The 20,097-nt window shown below is 46.5% G+C and overlaps 2 protein-coding genes across 2 annotated transcripts; one reads left to right on the top strand and one right to left on the bottom strand.

Annotated features, from left to right (window-relative positions):
• Window positions 1-810: 810 nt before the first annotated feature.
• tmem240a (transmembrane protein 240a) lies at window positions 811-9,683 on the top strand (the record flags this gene model as incomplete). Its single annotated transcript, XM_084435962.1, has 4 exons — window positions 811-867; window positions 1,217-1,323; window positions 4,161-4,369; window positions 9,529-9,683. 4 exons carry the CDS (start codon window positions 811-813, stop codon window positions 9,681-9,683), a joined length of 528 nt encoding a protein of 175 aa, XP_084292088.1.
• Window positions 9,684-11,266: 1,583 nt separating this feature from the next.
• On the bottom strand, window positions 11,267-19,401 carry LOC311329982 (uncharacterized protein; the record flags this gene model as incomplete). Its single annotated transcript, XM_084461932.1, has 16 exons — window positions 11,267-13,561; window positions 13,669-13,777; window positions 13,946-14,113; window positions 14,233-14,303; window positions 14,419-14,470; window positions 14,722-14,846; window positions 15,919-16,044; window positions 16,200-16,256; window positions 16,350-16,505; window positions 16,655-16,724; window positions 16,944-17,109; window positions 17,563-17,632; window positions 17,714-17,773; window positions 18,142-18,243; window positions 18,548-18,624; window positions 19,206-19,401. 16 exons carry the CDS (start codon window positions 19,399-19,401, stop codon window positions 11,267-11,269), a joined length of 3,900 nt encoding a protein of 1,299 aa, XP_084318058.1.
• Window positions 19,402-20,097: the final 696 nt, after the last annotated feature.

Below are 20,097 nucleotides of genomic sequence, written 5' to 3'. Positions count from 1 at the left end.
GAGATGGGATAATCATGCGTGTCTGGCTCCGTGCGTTGATGCAGCTGCCGTTGCCTGATCTCAACTGGACTGAGGCTAGGGTGGGTCCAGTTCCGACTGGTTCTATGTCTCGATTCGGTTTGGCATCGATGTTATCAAGCCATTTATATGCACCAAGAGGAGGACTGCTATAAAAATGACTATCGCATTTATTTGAAATATCTGCTATAGGAAAGAGCAATTGAATGTTTTGTCGATGGAGGATCCTATTTATCGATATCTCGTCAATTAACTAATTGATACAACGGGAATAACCTGCTGTGTTGAGGGAAGGGCGGGGGGCATAACCCAGGGACATCCCTGTACAAAGACCGGCTCACCCTTTTTCGTGTTAGCTGAAATTTTTTGAATGGGATCGGAAAACGTACCGGGAAAAGAACGTTGTTGCATTGGACATCAGAGGGGCCCGGACCGTCTCTTTACCAGTATCCTCTTTCCGCCAAGAATGGTGCAGCAACCGCGGGGCTGAACGCGTAACTGTCCAGGACCCGGTCCGCATAGAACCGACACCTCGCTGGACGAGGAGAGGACAGTGAAGGCTGAGCGCTTGTGTCAAACCGGGGGAAAGAAGGAGACCGGTGCCGGCTCAGCTCCTGCGCGCCGTTAAATTGCACTCCAATCTGGCGAGTTTAAAGGGACGGAGAGTCAGGTGCAGTCAGGGCGCCTCAATGAGCGTCTCCTCCCGGGACAGAGCGCCTAGAGCCCAGCCGGAGCGTTTGCAGTGCCGCGGGTAGAGAAGGCGTCAGCAGGGCGGCGAGTTTGGAAGTTTTGATGCATATGATTACAACCACCATGATTTTCATGATTCTTGGTGCTTCAGTTGTTATGGTAAGATGTTTATTCTACTGCACCCCCAACATGAATTATCTTAAGAACACTGTTTTGAACTTATGAATAGCCTAGGCCTATTAGGCTAAATGAGCCCATAATTTAAATATAAACGGATATTGGCCATTGCACATGTGGAAGTAAACTATCGTATTAGCCTACCTATAATTAGCCATGGCTACTATAAATAAGCTATCTACAGTCTATTTTAAGTGAGTAATTCTGTTGAGGGTTTTTTAATGTAATTATCAGTTTTATCTGAAATGGAGTGGCATGCCAGGTCATATAACGGTGCTATATTGGAAATAGTGCTTGTCATGTCCCAGTTGACACGAATGGTTCTTTGCAGGCGATAGCCTGTTTAATGGATATGAACGCACTACTGGATCGCTTTCACAACTACATCTTACCGCATCTACGAGGGGAAGACCGGGTCTGTCATTGCAACTGTGGAAGGTAAAGAAAAACCCAATATCAATCAATAATTCGTTTGAAAAGAATGTGCCACAAAAATATAGGGATAGTCGTGAAAAACGCTGGTATTTTCTACGTCAAATTACAATTAGTCCACAGGCCTCTAGAATGATTTCTCTCCATTATCCGTTATAACAAGCCTTCAAATGTAAGCGGCATTATGCGTTATCTTGTGAAATAGCTAATTGATGTCGACTGATTTTACCCGTTGTATGCGTGTATGTGTCTTACGGTATAGGCTATGGCTTGTTTACGATGCAGGGTTTGACGGTGTCTCAGGCTATACACTGTGATTCCATTTTTACTGCATACGAAGGTGTGCTTAGCTGGAGCCATAAATATGTAATGAATTGTGAGAAATGAGGGATCATTTTGAGCGGTGGCAGCTCACACAATTAGGCCTGAGCATCAAGTGCGTTTTTCATCTTTCATATTTCATACAGTTAGGGAAGGCTGATGATGAGAAGACAGAACTGCAAAATTAAGCCAATAGTGAACAGCCTGTCACCATTGATCTTGAGGACTGAAAGAGGAATTCAACCTGATATATGGTTAAAAGATAGACTGCCTTAACGTGAGGGTATTGGAAGCCTATAGGCATAGAACTTGCCTGTTTTATTAAAGCCAGTGATGATTTAATAATCCAAGCAAAATAAACAAATAAAATCAAGCGTGTACATAAAACAGTGAGATTAGTGAGGATACCATATGCCTCACATGGACAGGGACATTAAACAGGGAGTGGGCCAGATGTCTCTGATCTTGTTTGTGTGTTTTTACCCTGTGCCTTGCCCAAGGGTATGGTGACAATGGTCACGTTTTAGAATAAGAGCCCTGTGATCTAATGCACACACAGCCTTCATTAGGATATTAAGACCTGACATCGGGCACCTCGATGGTCTCATCAATTCCATAGCCTACTAAGGAGTCGGTCAATGATCCTTAATGTAACATTGCATTTGTAAAACTTGCTTGGCTTATTGGATCCATATATTCACAAACAAACAAACAAGTACTGTGTTTGCCTGGCTATCAGAGTTGAGGTATTGCCATAATGCCACTATGTTTTGTGTAGAGTTGAGGTATTGCCATAATGCCACTATGTTTTGTGTAGAGTTGAGGTATTGCCATAATGCCACTATGTTTTGCCACTATGTTTTAGAGAGCCTGAGAGTCAGGGTCATTCGATTTGTGAGATTAGGATTGTTCAGACCAGTCACCCAATGTGAGGTAATGTTGACATTGTCATAGAGGGGGTAATCTTGCTCAAGCTTATGGGAGATCTCTCACACACTCCAAAACATTTAGGCTTTTTGGAGGGTTTGTGGTTTGGCTGTAATGTGCGACTGGGAGGTGGGGACGTTATTATCCTACAGTATAACCTTTTCAACAAGTTAGGGACATTCATTGTGGAGAAACGCTTCCATTCATAAAAAAGTAGCACTGTGACTGCTGATGTCACTTGTTCTTATTAAAAGGCTTCACTGACGATGACTGGGATATACCGTCGGTTCACTTATTCTACACAAATGTTTGGATAAAAGCATCAGCTAAATAACTTCTCATGCCTAGTGCTGTAGTTGCTTTGTGTGACACTTTGACCATCAGGGCAGAGTATAAGTATAAGTATATAGTATAAGTATAAGAAGTTACATACTCATATGCTCCACTTTCCCTCCTATTCATCACATCCAGTAAGTTACCTTTATCCTGATACACTTCTCTCTGATGTTCATTCATATTTATGGGCATACACACATTCTGCATCAACTCCTGAGCTACAGTAGACTGAGATTTCTACCTTGTAACTCTCTGTTTACATATGTACTACACTCCCAAACCTCTCATGTCATGTCATTTTTGCTGTTGACTTTCACTGACCTGAAAATGCTTTGGAATACGAATCGGCCAGCGTTTTACATAAGATATTTATGCTCCCAGCACAAATATTTAGTGGGATAGACAGGTGAAAGAGAGGGAAATAGTGCCTGAGCTTGAATGCTGAGTCTACTTTCTGTGCATGAGGTGTTGAGCTGTCATTGTGTTGTTGGTGCACATCTAATCAGTCATTTCCTTTGGCAGTTGGGACTATATGTGAGTCAGTCGGACCTCAGCCCCTAGCTTAGCCCAGGGTCTCACTCTATGCATTTCAGGTGCAGAATACAATAGATACCATAGGCTGTTGTTAGAATAAACACACTTTCCTCTTTCTGATGGATTTGGTTGATGTTGAATAGTGGCCAGTGCATATTACTACTGTAATCCACAATGAATGCATGTCAGTAATTGGATAAACATTGGCCACGAGTTGCCACTGTATGAGCACCAAAGAGGGGATTCCGCTACAATATCTTCTCCTGTTTTCATAGTAATGGCTCTCTGGAACTGCTATGAGAGAAGGCATATTATATGGGTTCCCTATAAACTGTGATTAATGTGGAACCGAGGCAATACATCTTCCTGTGTACAGTTTATTTTTCTATAACAGCACAGTATTACATACTCAGCACTGTACTGTCACTAAGCAGTTCCAGCGTGTTCAGTATTCTGTTCCATTGTAACTAAATTGTCTAATAGGAACCTTTTTAGAGTAACTCTACCCTCTATTCCCTCGCCCCATTTCCTCTTTTCAGTTGTCAAATCAAATCAAATCAAACTTTATTTGTATAGCGCATTTCATACACAGAAGCAACACAATGGTCCCACCCCTACACATTCCAGTTGTCCACCTTTCTATCACTATCAGCTTTCCATCACAAAACCTGTCCGGGGAAAAAACGTTGGGAAACGTAACGTAACCCTGCTCTCTCTGTCCTCAGGCACCACGTGCACTATGTGATCCCGTATGACGGGGACCACTCCCTGGTGGACTCGTCAGAGAACTACTTTGTTAGCGACAGCGTGACCAAGCAGGAGATGGACCTGATGCTGGGCCTGCTCCTGGGCTTCTGCATCAGCTGGCTGCTGCTTTGGCTGGATGGGGTGCTCCACTGCGCGGTCAGGGCCTGGAGGGCCAGTCGCTACTACGGTGAGTCACACCGCCACCCCGGCACCACGCTGTCCCATTGGGCCTCAGCTCATATGGGTGACATGGCTCCTGGAGATGTGCCTGGATATGTAGCCCGGGTGACCCCTCTCACCCAGGCTCGGGGTGGTAAAAAGGATAGCCCCTCGGCCCCGAGCCTGGGGGGGGAGAGGACACAACACCTCACCCACACGACGAAGAAGAAGAAGATCATATGTGTGAATAGTACACGTCTGCTTGTATCTGATAGCAATTAAGCACATTTAGTATCTTAGTATTTTCCACACACACACACACACACACAAAAAAGTCACATATTTATGCTCTGCTGTTTGTCAGGATTGGGATTTTGTAGCAGCACAGCCAGCCAAAAGTAAAAAAATTAATGTGTTGGATATTTATCCCATAAACTCAAAACTTGACAGTGACATTATCAGGGGAGCAGTGGTCCACCTTTCCTTTTTAAGATATCCTGTGTGTGTTACACTGAACAATGCTTTAATGAACAGGATATATGGTGTATTACACAGTAAGCTATAGTTGGCAGCTGCATTGTGGTTCGGTATTGGAATTATTGGAGCGGTGTATTACAGGCACTGACAGGTTCACTACTGCACAGAAAATGGCAGCACACATTGTAACCACAGAGAGGAAAACAGAATATAAAGAATATCAAAAATGTCATTTCTGAAATGATTCAGCGAAAAAAAAAAGATTCCTTACCATCAGCATGGAGAGCATTTCTATACATCGGAAAGATTCACATCGATGAACAGACTTGACAATGTTAAAGTGTCAGAGAATCGCCTCTCCCATTCACCTCCTCTAATAATAAGTCCTCGTATATATGTCAGAATATTCCATCTACGTCAGCTTTCTTTTACACCTCTCAATGTCAAAACAGGCCTATATTTTAGAGTCGGCCTGGTTCTTTATCTAGGTATATACTTAGTAGGCTCTATGATCTGGATATTCAAACTGCCACAGAGAAAAAACTCCTCAGCAGTTACAGTCAAGCCGGATCATCTGCACACCCCTTTCACCTTCTCCACGTTTTCTTACTTTACAGAATTATTCTACAATAGATTCTGTTCGTTCTTTGTCTCAAAATTCTACACAAAATAGCCCATAATGACAAAGTGAAAACAGGTTTTTAGACATTTGGGCTAATTTGTTAACAATCAAAATTGAAAATATAATATGTACACAAGTGTGCACACCTTTTGATATGACACCCAAAAGTGAGGTGAGGTGAATTTTGTTTCCACTCATACTGCTTGAAATGTTTCTACAACTTAATTGGAGTCCACCTGTGGTAGATTCAATTGATTGGACATGATTCAGGATTGCCAACACCTGCCAATATAATGTCCCATAGTTGACAGTGCATGTCAGAGCAAACTCCAAGCCATGGAGTCAAAGGAATTATCTGCAGACCTCAGAAACAGGATTGTGTCAAGGCATACATCTGGAGAAGGGTACAGAACATTTTCTGCAGTTTTACAGGTCATGAACATCATGAACTCCCAGCCAGCAAGCTGGTGCTCTGGGAGCCAACACACGAGCACCGATTAAGAGGACGTCCCACACCAACATACGTGGATGTACTGAGGAGGGACGCAGGAGTGGAGAGTTCTGTAGAACTGGCTGGATGTATGGACGACCGAGAGGATTGGAGACTTGGCTGTCAAGCTCGTCTGAGGACGACCTAATGATGACAGGTTCCAAAGAGCACAATGGCCACCATCATTTGTAAATGGAAGAAGTTTGGAACCACCAAGACTCTTCCTAGACCTGGCCGCCCGGCCAAACTGACCAATCGGGGAAGACGGACCTTGGCCAGGGAGGTGAGCAGGAACCCAAGGGTCACTCTGACAGTGTATCCTTGTGGAGATGGGAGACCCTTTCAGAAGATCAACCATCCAGGCAGCACTCCACCAATCAGGCTATGCTAGAGAAGCCACTCCTTAGTAAAAGGCACATGATAGCCTGCTTGGAGTTTGCCGAAAGGTACCTAGAGGACTCACAAACCATGAGGATCACGATTCTCTGGTCAGATTAAACCAAAATTGAACTTTTTGTCTAGCAAGCATCACGTCTGGAGAAAACCAGGCACCGCGCATCACCAGGCTAATACTATCCCTACAGTGAAGCAAGGTGGTGGCAGCACCATGCTGTGGGGATGTTTTTCAGCAGCGGGAACGGAAAGATGAAAGCAGCTATAAGTACAATGAGATCCTTGAAAAAAACCTGCTCCAGAGCACTCTAGACCTAAGACTGGGGCGAAGGTTTACCTTCCAACATCACAATGACCCTAAGCACACAGCCAAGATAACAAAGGAGTGGCTTCGGGACACATCTGTGAATGTTCTTGAGTCGTCCAGCCAGAGCCCAGATTTGAACCCAATTGAACATCTCTGGAGAGACCTGAAAATCTGTGCACCGACGCTCCCGAAACAACCCGATGGAGCTTGAGAGGATCCGCAAAGAAGAATGGGAGGAACTGCCCAAAAATAGGTGTGCCAAGCTTGTAGCATCATACCCAAGAAGACGTGGGGCTGGAATTGCTGCCAAAGGTGCTTCAACAAAGTACTGAGTAAAGGGAGTGTACATGTGATATTTCAGTGTTTTATTTTGAATGCATTTGCAAAAATGTCTTAACTGTTTTCACTTTGTCTAATGGGTATTGTGTGTAGATTGATGAGGAAAAAATGAATTTAATCATTTTGGAATAAGGCTGTAACATCAAAATGTGGAGAAACTGAAGGCGTGTGCAGACTTTACGGCTTGACTGTAAGCGCTTGCGAGTGTCGGGTAAACCAACGACTTCCAATAAAATCACCATTCAAATATGGGGGATGGGAGGACCCTTCTAATTTGCGCTTTACAGGTAAAAAGAGGGATGCTGATGTGTGCTCAACTGGTCTTGTCTCAAAGTTGGTATGTTCTCACCCTTCTCCTGCCCCCTCCCCTGACCCATGCTAGGCTATCATTGTAAATAGGAATTACTGACCTGGGCTGAGTTTCCCAGAGGCATCGTAGCGCTACGTTCATCGTAGTGCTATGATGAACGTAGCGCTACGATGCCTCTGGGAAACTCAGCCCTGATTAGTTACATTTAAAAAAAGAAGTTAAAGCAGAAGAGATGGGAAACTCCATGGGAAACCACCCCATAAATCCCTGATCTCAGATTGTGTAAGTAAATATTCTGAGCGTGTCATTGTACATGGTACATCTTATACATATGACAAAAAAACAGTGAGGAAGGACATTATCCCTGATGCATCAGTATATTACATTCAGTACATCCAGATAAAGAGTACAGACCAAGACGCTGCATCCATCACCGCTGTAGGGTGATGGCAACAGGCCTTTCCTGCCGCTGGAGTCCTAGCGCAGGGAGGGAATGCCCCTCTGAGGGTGTGTGACGTTGATAGCAGGTCACACTCGTTTAGCCTCCCTGAGATGGGGAGTGAAGGTGAGGCTGATGGAGCAGGAAGATGGGGAGAGGGGGGTGGAGACACTCTCACATCCCAACCCCCACCCACACACACACACAAACACACACACACGTTCGCTCTTCTCCACAGCTATAAATAGAGAGAGAGAGAGAGAGCAGCTGGAATGGCTGGAGAGAAATATATATGTACACGCACGCACACACACACACACACACACACACACACACACACCGCATTGAAATGCACATTGATTCTCTTTGTGTTTTTTTTTCTATTTCTAATTCATTCTACAGCTCCTGACTCCCCGTCCCCCCCCCCCCCCCCCCCGTCCCCCCGTCTCCATTCAGCTATTCAATCTACTCCCCAATCCATTTTTCTTTACACCCTCTTGGAGAAGTGGCGGTTCTCTTTTGTCTATTTTCCATGAATATCTGATACATTCTCCCCCTGGGAGCAGTGTCTCCTTTTGGAAAGACACAGAACATAAAAAAGTATAATAAAAAAAGGGGGAAATGATGACTTGGCATAGCAAACCTGCTTCCAGAACAGAACTGTACTTTTCGTTTTTTTTTGCCGTCACCTCGTTTCCTGCATCACATTACCATTGTAATTTTTTCTCTCGACTCCATCACTCCATCCTTTTATTGAAATGAGGAGAGGAAGCTGCCTCGTGCGCTCTCTTCCTTCACATACCCTTCAGAGCAGTCCTTGTGGATTGCATACCCATTCACAGCTATAAATAACTCTCCCCCTCTCCCCTCCCACCGACTCCCCCCACGCTATACCACCTGCCTCCCCCTCCCCCCGGCCACACTCCCCGCCCTCCCCCCCAACCTAGCGGGGCCATTTGCTAGCGGGCGTGCCGTCTGGGGCTCTCCCTCCTTCCCCTGTCAGTGTCAGCGGGCTTCGCCTCGCCTCGCCAGCGAGATCTTTGTCTGACACAGGCAAATCCCTGCACTACTTTACCACACACCGCTTACCGCACCCTCGTGTGCTGGAGAGAGGATTCTGGGTCTGGCTGTAGCTGAGACGCATAAAAACACAACCTGGAGTGTGAGTGGTGGGAATGGGCGTTACTCGCCGTCACGAATCGGCTCGGCCCATTTGTGTAGATTCTATTTTATATCCCTTCTTTATTTAACCTGGTTAGCTTACAACACAAATGAATCTAAAGGTACAGTAGGGCACCAAGGGGCTTTACTGAAGACATTTATTACACACTAGTATGGCTCCAAAGTTGTCTTTGGCCATTGAATGCACTCTAAGTGATTGATTCCCAGCTCACCCAATAACTTAATGCTTCAGTCTTTTATCTCCTTCGTCCCATTTACTCATGCTTACCCCCCTAAAAATCTCACTCCACATAATTGACAGGTATTGTGAGACGCAGTGTCATTTGTCGGTGAAAAAATAAACGTGCATCAAGGACTACATTAAGGATTGGGTTTAGTGGTGCTCATTTGGGTCATTGTTATTTCTGCAGTGATGGACAATGGCACAATTTGAGTGATTTCCAGACTCCACGAAGTGATGTTCAGATAGCTCGCTCTAGCTCGCTGCTCTAATTTATCCTCCCCTCTACCACTCCCTCTCTCCTCTCCTCTCCTCTCCTCTCCTCTCCTCTCCTCTCCTCTCCTCTCCTCTCCTCTCCTCTCCTCTCCTCTCCTCTCCTCTCCTCTCCTCTCCTCTCCTCCGTCCCAGACACCCCGTCCTGGTCGTGGCTGCCCCAGTTCTGCAACCTCCGAGACCTGCGCCGCCGCGCCCAGCTGAGACAGTTGGAAGACTCCAGCGGCAACATGGTCCACATCAAGCAGAAGCTCTACCACAACGGCCACCCTAGCCCTCGCCACCTCTGACTCTGAAACAAAGACCCCCCACCTTCTCTACACCCTGCCCCCCCCCCTAAACTGCCCCATGGCCAACTGCTGCCTCAGAGACCCTTGAAAACTGCCCACTCACTGTTCATAACACAACTACCCCGCCCCCCCATCCCCACCACAGGACTTTCTTACGACGACCTGACTGACCAAAGTCAGAAAACAACCAACCCAAAACTCAAGCAGAGGAAGAAGAACATGATTAGTTGCCACTGAAATCTTGTCTTATGTCCATGTCTACTATTGAAGGAGGAAGGGAAAAAAAACATTTTTAAGGGTGTTTTCTGTATAGAGACATTTTATGTGTTCATTGGTGAAACTTGGCATGCTCTTTTAGAACAGGGTAAGACGTGGCCATTGTGTTGAATGGGGTTGGAGAGAACGGGGCGTCATAATTATTTTTTCTCCTCTTTTGGGTGGGAGGGTCTTTCTCTTGACGGGAGGGGCTTAACGAATGGGAGCGGGTGGGTTAAAACATTTTGTGATTGGACAATTAGATCGCTGCTTCTGTAAATAGTTATTCTGAGTATGGGGAGGTGGGACAGCAGGGTGTGAGGAGAAGTCAGTGTGCGTTGTTTGTAGAGTAAACATGATGAACTGTATGAAGGAAAAAGAACGTGAAGAAAGAAGAGTAAGACTGAACGTGAACTGTGTGATTTCTGCTAAAAAAAAAAACACAAATTAGCTTTGTTACTTAGTGAATTAAATGAATGTATTAATTTTACTTGTAAATATATAAGGGGAGGGGCGGTGCTTGTGGTCTGGGTTCTCTATGCTGTATTCTTATAGTTTATGAGAAATGAGAAATTGATGCCAGCCAAGATAAGACAGAAGACCGTTCAGTGCTTCCCTCATCTTCCCGATACTGTGTCCAGTAGCACTTCCTGATTTGCTAGATTCAATTCCCTCATACTTAACAGAAGCAACCAGCCTATCAGCAGAGGGAACCCTCACCAGTCCCCCTCCCCTCGGTGTCCAGACATTGCTGTTGTGAGGATGAAATGTCTGTTTTATTAAAAGTGCCATTGAAGCACAACAGTGACCCCTATTGTTTGAATGTGTCATTCCCTCAAAACAAGTGACTGTAGGCTACTGTGAATATATAGTGCTTGTACTTGCGTTCTTGGTGTGAGGGTTATCTCACTTATAGGACGAAGAGGCAAATATTGAAATATTGAGCAACTGTCAGGTAAATTGGCATATTTAGACAATGGCATTCAACATACTAGAATGAACAAATATGTTGGCAAATCAGTGGTATATAAACAGACAACCCATTTAAGAGCCACATGCCTGCCTGAAGGTCTTGTCATTTCCTCCTATTCTTACACCATTCATATACTTTTTTTTCTCTCATTTCTTTTTTAATTATAACCCGCCACCACCCCATATCATTTCTTAATTTAAAATGTGGATAAAAGGACTGAAACTGCCCATTGATAGCAAACATCAATAGCCCTTTAATCACACAGAGTACATTCCACAGAACATCAATCAAAACAATACATCTTTTTAATTCTTATTCACTTTTCCTTTCTCCCTAACCCTTGGCTTCACAAGTTTCACCATTTAAACCATTTATTGGGGGGAGTTTTAGGTTTATCTGGGTCCCCATCCTGGTCTTTAGCAGCAGGTTTTTCAGCTGTGTTGGAATCTGCCTCCTGAGTAGCAGGCGTTTCTGTCGAGTCCTTTGCGGCTGTAGTGTCAGTAGCCTCAGAGTCCTTGGCGACATCAGATTCCTTGCTAGCTGCAGTTTCAGTGTCAACCTTTGTCTCTGCCACTGTAGCCTCCACCTCTTTTGTGACATCAGTTGCTATGGCTGCTTCGGTTGCTATGGCTTCAACCTCCTTGGCGACCTCGGCTGCTACGGACTCAGCTTCCTTTGCAACCTCAGCGGCAAGTGCCTCAGTCTCCTTAGCAACTTCAGTTACTACTGCCTCAGTCTCCAGAGCAACTTCAGTTACTACTGCCTCAGTCTCCGTAGCAACCTCAGTTACTACTGCCTCAGTCTCCTTAGCAACTTCAGTTACTACTGCCTCAGTCTCCTTAGCAACCTCAGTTACTACTGCCTCAGTCTCCTTAGCAACTTCAGTTACTACTGCCTCAGTCTCCTTAGCAACTTCAGTTACTATTTCCTCAGTCTCCTTAGCAACCTCAGTTACTACTTCCTCAGTCTCCTTAACAACCTCAGTTACTACTGCCTCAGTCTCCTTAGCAACTTCAGTTACTACTGCCTCAGTCTCCTTAGCAACTTCAGTTACTACTGCCTCAGTCTCCTTAGCAACTTCAGTTACTACTGCCTCAGTCTCCTTAGCAACCTCAGTTACTACTTCCTCAGCCTCCTTAGCAACTTCAGTTACTACTTCCTCAGCCTCCTTAGCAACTTCAGTTACTACTGCCTCAGTCTCCTTAGCAACTTCAGTTACCATTTCCTCAGTCTCCTTAGCAACTTCAGTTACTACTGCTTCAATCTCCTTAGCAACTTCAGTTACTACTGCCTCAGTCTCCTTAGCAACTTCAGTTACTACTGCCTCAGTCTCCTTAGCAACCTCAGTTACTACTGCCTCAATCTCCTTAGCAACTTCAGTTACTACTGCCTCAGTCTCCTTAGCAACCTCAGTTACTACTGCCTCAGTCTCCTTAGCAACTTCAGTTACTACTGCCTCAGTCTCCTTAGCAACTTCAGTTACTACTTCCTCAATCTCCTTAGCAACTTCAGTTACCATTTCCTCAGTCTCCTTAACAACCTCAGTTACTACTGCCTCAATCTCCTTAGCAACTTCAGTTACTACTTCCTCAATCTCCTTAGCAACTTCAGTTACTACTGCCTCAGTCTCCTTAGCAACTTCAGTTACCATTTCCTCAGTCTCCTTAACAACCTCAGTTACTACTGCCTCAATCTCCTTAGCAACTTCAGTTACTACTTCCTCAATCTCCTTAGCAATTTCAGTTACTACTGCCTCAGTCTCCTTAGCAACTTCAGTTACCATTTCCTCAGTCTCCTTAACAACCTCAGTTACTACTGGCTCTGACTCCTTAACAACCTCGGTTACGACTGCCTCAGCCTCCTTAGCAACTTCAGCTACTGTGGTCCCAGACTCTTTCGTGTCTTCTACAACCGTAGCTTCTGATTCCTTGCTGACCTCCTGAGCAATAGCAGGCGCTGCTTCAGCTACAACAGCAGCAGCCTCCTCAGCTGCTGCTACGGCCTCCACCTCCTGGGCAGCTAGGATTTCACTTGGTTCTTCCTTGATGACGGGGGCCGTATCTACCAGCGTTTCCGCCTCCTTGACCTCTGCAGTCACGTCCACCTCCACCACTTTCACCTCAGGCGCGATGGCTTCCTCGACTACAGGCGCTGCGGCCGGCTCTCCTGGTGCCGCCGCGTCCTTGACGGCGTCAGCCTCCTGCACCAATGGGGCGGCGGTCGCAGTCTCCGCAATGGTCTCGACCGCCTCGGCCTCTCTGAGGGACGGAGATTCGGCGACGGTCTCGGCGGCGGGAGTAGCGGCCTCCGCTTCTTTCACAAGAGCGGCCGCCTCCTCAACGACGGCGGCCGCCTCCACCGGTTCAGCCATGGCCGCGGCCTGAGCGCCAGCGATCATCGCCGCCGCGACCGGAAGCACTTCCTGGATGGTGGGGGCTGAATCCTGGGCCAGAGGCACAGCCTGCTGGGCCGCCGTGAAGCCGATGGCGCTCTCTTCCCGGGGAATCACCATTCCGGTTTTGCCGCTCTCCGCGCCCCCTTCCATCTGCAGCCAGTCCATTTTCTGCGCGTGCTGCTTGATGGCGTCTTCGACCCTCGCGTCGATCATGGCCTCGGTCAAGATCCCGTCTTCTGACGAGTATGCAGCAGCCTAAGAGAGGGAGGGGAAGGAAAGAAAAAAAGCACCTTGTGTACCTTCTTACATACGTGACCACTTCAGGGTCAAAGGTCACAGCATCACAGGTCACGTGCACTCACCTGCCAGGCCACACCGAGTTTGGAGATCTCGCGTCCGGACATGCCCACCGCACGAGCTGCGATGTCAGTACACTTCTGTCCATAGTCAAACTGGGCCAACTTCATTCTCCTGTAGAGCACATTAAGATGGGGCGCACTGGGTAAGAGACCTTCGATTAATCACATAGTCTTCAAGTCATTATGGAAGTCCAATCAGCAAGGTGACCTCTACTAATCACTTTTTTTAGAAAGTGTAAGGTGGAGAATATCAAGAATGAGCTGAAACAAGTTCACTCACTGTCTCCCGATGGTGGCGGGCCCCAGTACAAATCTGTCGAAGTAGAGTCGCACCAGCCTCTCCCTCTCCTCCAGCCCGGGGAGGGCGAAGTTTACAATCTCATCAATACGGTCATTTATGGCCCAGTCAAACTGCTCTGGCTGGTTACTGGCGAGCACAAGCATAAACCTGGAGCGGGGAAATGGGATTATTTAAAAGGTAGGCAATGACCTTCTCAATCATGGCAATGACCTTTTCACGCTTCATAGTATACTTTGAATAACACGGAGAGGAAGGTCGCTACTAACTTGTTACTCTGCTCCCCAGTGCGGTAAAGGAATGCGTTTAGGGTGGCCCTGAGGTCCTCACTGATTTTCTCCTGGAGGGGCAAATGCAAAAAAAAAAGAGATTTTAAAATAATATTAAACAAGGACATGAATATGTGATCAAAGATGATGTTAACTCGTGCGAACTGAACTTGTTATGGAACTCACAGTGGCTCGTTTACGCAGGAATGCATCGGCTTCATCTACGAAGAGCAGGAGTCTACAGGGGATAAGATGAGGGTGGAGAGAAAGAGGTAAGCTTGGTAATTGTTAACAATGGTTTCCTAAGGTTGGTCTTCTAAACAAACCCCAAACCCAAACCCAACCAACTCCCATACATCTGTGCTTCGCCATATACTTTAGACATGGACAGTTATGCCAAATACTATGCAGTTCAAACAGAGCCGTCTATATGTTCAACCTTGACCTTTAGCTACTGTAAACGGCGCCAAGTGAAGTGACAAATCTTACCCCCGCCTGCTCGTGCTGGCCCAGTCGAAGACCTTGTGCATGGCCGTCACCCCGTCACGGCCCATGGGCGCCACATCTCCACCTGTCATGATGGCGTAGTCCATCCCGGAATGGAGAGCCAGTTTCTACGGGGAGAAGCAACAGACTATTGGGTTAGGAAGCAATGGAACAGAACATGGAGTTAATGATTGGAAAACGTGATAGTATTAAAAAATATGTGTAATGAATGGGATAATAAGACTACCACTAAAATGATGCAATCAACTTTTCAACAGCCCGCCTCCTCATCTTCCAACTCTCATTCCAGCTCCGTGTTTTAGACCAGCGTTTCTAGGTGTGAAGTATCATGTATCAGTATCCCGTGCGGCAGGCACAAAAGGGGGTCTCGACTTGAGACGCCGGGGAGGCTCCGCTGTTGCAGTGAGCCTGTCGTGGAGCAGGTGGTTAAGCTCCACGGCCCGGCAGGCGAGACGTGCTGAGGTTCCTGTGCGGCGGAGGCCAGCGGGCTGGATGCCTGCGAGGATGGGAAGGTTGCCCACAGGATGCAGGCATCCTGTCACGATGCGCAAGGCTTCGTGAGTGCTGTGACACCACACCAGTACGCAATATTAACTGGTCGAGTAGACCAGGGCTAGGGCTGCCGTAGTGCCGCAGTGTTTTTGCGCCGGCGCCCCAGCCTGATTGGACCAGTAGCCTCATCAACGCCACACGAGCTGTTAAGTTCTTGCGCAGTGACTCGAGGTGTCGGAACGTGAGCGACCTGCTGTGTTGCATGGCAGGAGTCTTCCATCGATGTGCACTCGGAGCTCACGTTTGCCTTCCTTGTTGTTAAGGTGGAAGGCCGCCGACACGTCTTTGCCTCGCTGAGCTTCAATCTCCATTTCCGGAGGTATGACGCTAGTGTCTGCATGTCCTGGCTCAAGGTCTCCTCCACGGCCTGCCAGTCTCCAGCTGAGTACACCAGCGCAAGGTCGTCTGCGTAGGCATACTTCCTGGAGACTGTGATCGGTAGGTCGTAGGTGTAGATATTATAAAGGAGGGGGGGCCAGGACAGATCCCTGGGGGACGCCGTTCTTTGTGGTCCGCTACCGGAGCTAAGGGTGAAGCTGCGGTTTCGGACAAGCTCCATGATCATGCTGACCACGTGCCTGTCCGGCAGCAGGCAACGGTAATGTCCTACAGTTAGTCATTGTATACCTTAGCAAAGAGGGTTTTGCCGGTGCCGGGTGGTCCATACATCAGGATGTTTCTGTAGAGACCCTTGTTCTGCCGGGTGTTACGAGTGGCGATAGCGATGTCCCTCACGCGCTCCTCGAGGGAGGGCTGCATGGTGGAGAACGGAGAGAAGAAACGGGGGAGGCGGGGAGGAAATCAGGAAGAGATTTATTAACAATGGCTTCAGAGAGCGTGCGTAGAGGGACAAATGCTTCCATTGCGCCTTACATTTCGGATACATAGCGAGTACTTTTGATACTCACACTGAGTACCACTCCCTCCAGAGCATCCTGTGGTCTGCTTCTCAGACGCTTAGTTGTCTAAAATTAGAAGACAAGTCAAAGTTTACAGTCTGTTTCGTTTGTTTGAGTATTAGACTAATATGCATTAGCTGCCTTATGAGAAGCGTTTACCTTTACGGGGTGTTTGATGGCCTCTGCAACAGTGATCCTGGAGGTCTCTCTGACCAGGGAGGGCTTTCCCAGGCGAGCCTCAATGTAGCGTCCAGCCACGCCTGTGGCGTTCCTGGCCGAGTACACCCCCACGGCCAGGAGGGTGAACCCAGCCACCTGCACAGAGAACACGATGCACCTCAGTCTTTAGTAAAAATGCGTCAGAATATGTTGGATTCTTTCACAACTTTTTCTTCCAACGACAAGATTGAGATTAGAATATATTTCAAGGGGAAGTGTGAGGAGATGGGGGGGTGAGTTCTTACCGTGGCTGTGAGTTTGTCCCAATCAGACACGAAGGCCCGGAACCCTTCTCCAAACACTGCTCCAGCAGTCCTGCCGTCAGCAAAACACAATTATCACACTCGCTGATTCCATTACGCTCTCCACATACCCCACTGCATTCCAGGATTCTGCTCTTGAGCACTCGCTCAATCACGGAAAATTACTGCAACTGAAAGCATCACAGCACGAGCTGAGCCTTATGATTCAAATGGTGTCGTCCCATAGTGTCGTAAGGCTTCAGGTTCCAGTGTACAGATCCTTCAAGCTCACCTTATAGACTCTAGAACGGTCTGTCGGTGTTCTGCTGCCTTAAGCCGGATCTGCTCCCGGATCAGGTCTGCGTTGTCTCGCTCCACCTGGGCGCGAGCTTTGGCCTCCGCCTCCACGCGAAGCAGCTCGTTCTTGTGCCGCAGTTCCATCTCATGCTCAATGGTGGCTGCTCAGGAAAAAGAATGCCATGTTCGGGTTAAACATTAACTAAGGCGTATCGTATGGCCAGCCGGTCGTCATATAAAAAGAAGATCCCCGACAGTGCATTCGGTTTTGTAACGCACTTAAGGGCTCTTCTTTGATAATGACCGGCTGACCATATGCTATCCCGCTTATTACACGGCTACTTATCAACGACATTAATAATAATAAGACTACACTTTTTATTCACTTTTTGGTGAATTACTTAAATAATGCACCGGTAGAATGCGCAATTGTCCAATCAGAATGCAGTATTTCAGAGAGCCATGTAATAATACTGTTTAAGTAATCATGTAGTGCGTATGTACTGTAGGCATGATTTTCCAAGCACTTGTACATAAGCTATAACACGCAAGTCTGGTCTTGTGTATCACGATAACGTGGGTAATTTACCAAAGGAAGGTGCGTCATACCCCACCTTTTCTCATAGACTCCTGCTTCATGACGGACTCTTCTTGTTTGCGCAGGTTCTCCTCGTTGAGAGATTGCTGCAGATACAAAACACATTATGAACATCCCATTCAGAGACTTATGCTCAAAGATACAATAGAAATTCAAGGAGAGCTTACCTGTTGCCTGAGTTGATCATCATATCTCTGTCTGGCAAGTTTGTCTTGATATTGTGCCCTCTGGAGGTAAGAGTAAAGTATTTAGTCTAAAAAAATACCTTAGACACAAAATACATTGAGTAAATGGTAAATGGACTGCACTTATATAGCGCTTTTCCACCTTAGCGCCACTCAAAGCGCTTTACAATGGCCTCTCATTCACCCATTCACACACACATTCACACACCAATGGCGGTAGCTGCCATGCAAGGTGCTAACCTGCTCATTGGGAGCAATTTGGGGTTAGGTGTCTTGCTCAAGGACACTTCGACATGTGGACAGTCGGAGCTGGGATTCGAACCGCTGACCTTTCAATCACTGAACGACCCGCTCTACCAACTGAGCTTCAGCCGCCCCCGAGCGTTCAAACAACACAGCCGCTTCCATACCGCTTGGTTTTGTTTCGTCTCTTCAACCAGGGTCTTCCTTCTCTCTTCCCCCTGGACACGGATCTGTTCTCCCTTGAGCTGCTCCACAGCCGCTTCATATTCCTGATAGAGAGATAGATTAAACCACGCTGACCATCACTAGTAAATGGAACAATTTTATTTCAGAGAAATTGTGATTCTGATCATGATGATTAATGATTTTGAAAAAAATCTGATCTGTAAAATCCTAAATAAAATAACAAATAGCTTAAAATTAACTTGAGAAAGTTCAGGAGGGAATTAGCACTTGAACTGACAACGTATGCGCATAATTTGTGTACAAAGTGCTGGACGTGAGTGCTTGTGACAAGGTCGTAGATTATAGCCATTCATTTGAAGGTGTTGAACATGTTTGGCAGTGACCCACCTTCACTTTACTCTGATGCTCCATATGTACCGACTGCTCTTGCATTCGAGCGAGATCCAGTGCTTCTTTTGCATGGCCTATAGAATTGAGAAGACACTCAACTTTATACTTGCATATTTCCTTCCATAGAACTGATTAATAATTGCACATAATACAATCATTGCAACAATGTATGGCCGTGACTTCCATAGCACTTCTCTGTCCTGTTGAGCTTTGAACCTTGTACTTGGACGGTCTACTGCACAGACAGTATGTACCATGCAAGCCCCACACACGTGACATTCATTGGTTAAATATATACCCCCGTGCAGGCTACACACGTGTGGATTACCATAGACTACTGTAGGGTACACATGCCCTACACAAGGACGGTAATGCGATCTCTGAGCAAGTCCACACCCTCGGGAACATTTTGTTCTTTCCTCCACTGACACGCCCACCAAATCCTACAGAGCCTGTTGCAGACACATTTCAGTTTGGGCAATTAAATTACACCACTGACAGGTTTAATGTACGTTTCTGTAATGTGCTGCACATTCTTCGAATGCTCTGCAACCATGTTGCAAAAGGTGATCCTCACGAGCTTGCAAAACCTTGGCAACGTTATGCATTGAAATCCTGCGAGTTTACTTGCTACTCGTGTCAAATTGATACATACGCGATTTATCAAGTTCTCTTGCTGCCTTTGCTGCTCTCTCAAGTCCAGTTGGGTCGAAGTTACTCCATTTGTCCTTGGGTTTATCTCCCCCCGACCCATTCGATCCCCCCGAACCCCCTTCGGCAGCGGTGGACGGTGTCTGCTCATCCGTTGGAGGAGTACCAGACCCTTTTCCCCAACCGAAGAGCCACGACATGTTTGGTCAATTTTTGCGTTTTGCCACTCGTGCTGCCGGTGGTCCGAGGGTCCAGAGTTTCCTGGTTCAGTCCTGCTTTATGCACGCTGAATAAATTTGGGAGCGACTCACTACGCATGCGCAACACGTGCTAGGGCGGGATCTAGCAGAAATGCCCCAAACTCAAGCCTGGGGCCTATTTGCTTTGCAGTTGTGGTGGATCCGGTCTAAGCGGATAGTGATTTCCCTGTACAAAAACAAGCCTACTCATAAACCTACGATGCGATGCGGCTTCTGGAACAGGCTTTTTTTGTTTGGTATGTCCATGTTTTATTCTAATTCGTAGCGCCTGGCGAGACTAGGCTGCTCGTTTCGTTATTTGTGTGACGGGATACCAGCGGGCTCTAGACCGGAAACCAAGCGAATAGAAACCAGGCTCTCCCCAAATGAGATTTGATTGACGTTTGATGTTGATCTTTGATTGAAAAAATTATCATATATAATCATTTATAAAGTTCAAGATTTGCAACACTCCTATCTTATCTCAAAGAGGAGACTAGTTAAAAAAGTAGGCTATGTTTATATTTATAAGGTCAAGGTCAAGGTCAACTTTATTTATAAAGCACGTTTAAAATCAACCGAAGTTGCACCAAAGTGCTGTACAATATATAAAATAAACTAAAACAAAAAACAGAATAAAGTGCACATAATCACAGA

This window comes from Borostomias antarcticus (assembly GCF_949987555.1).
Source record: "Borostomias antarcticus genome assembly, chromosome: 3".
NCBI lineage: Eukaryota > Metazoa > Chordata > Actinopteri > Stomiiformes > Stomiidae > Borostomias > Borostomias antarcticus.
Note: the sequence above shows the minus strand (reverse complement) of the source record. Positions and strands in the feature narration are given on the sequence as shown.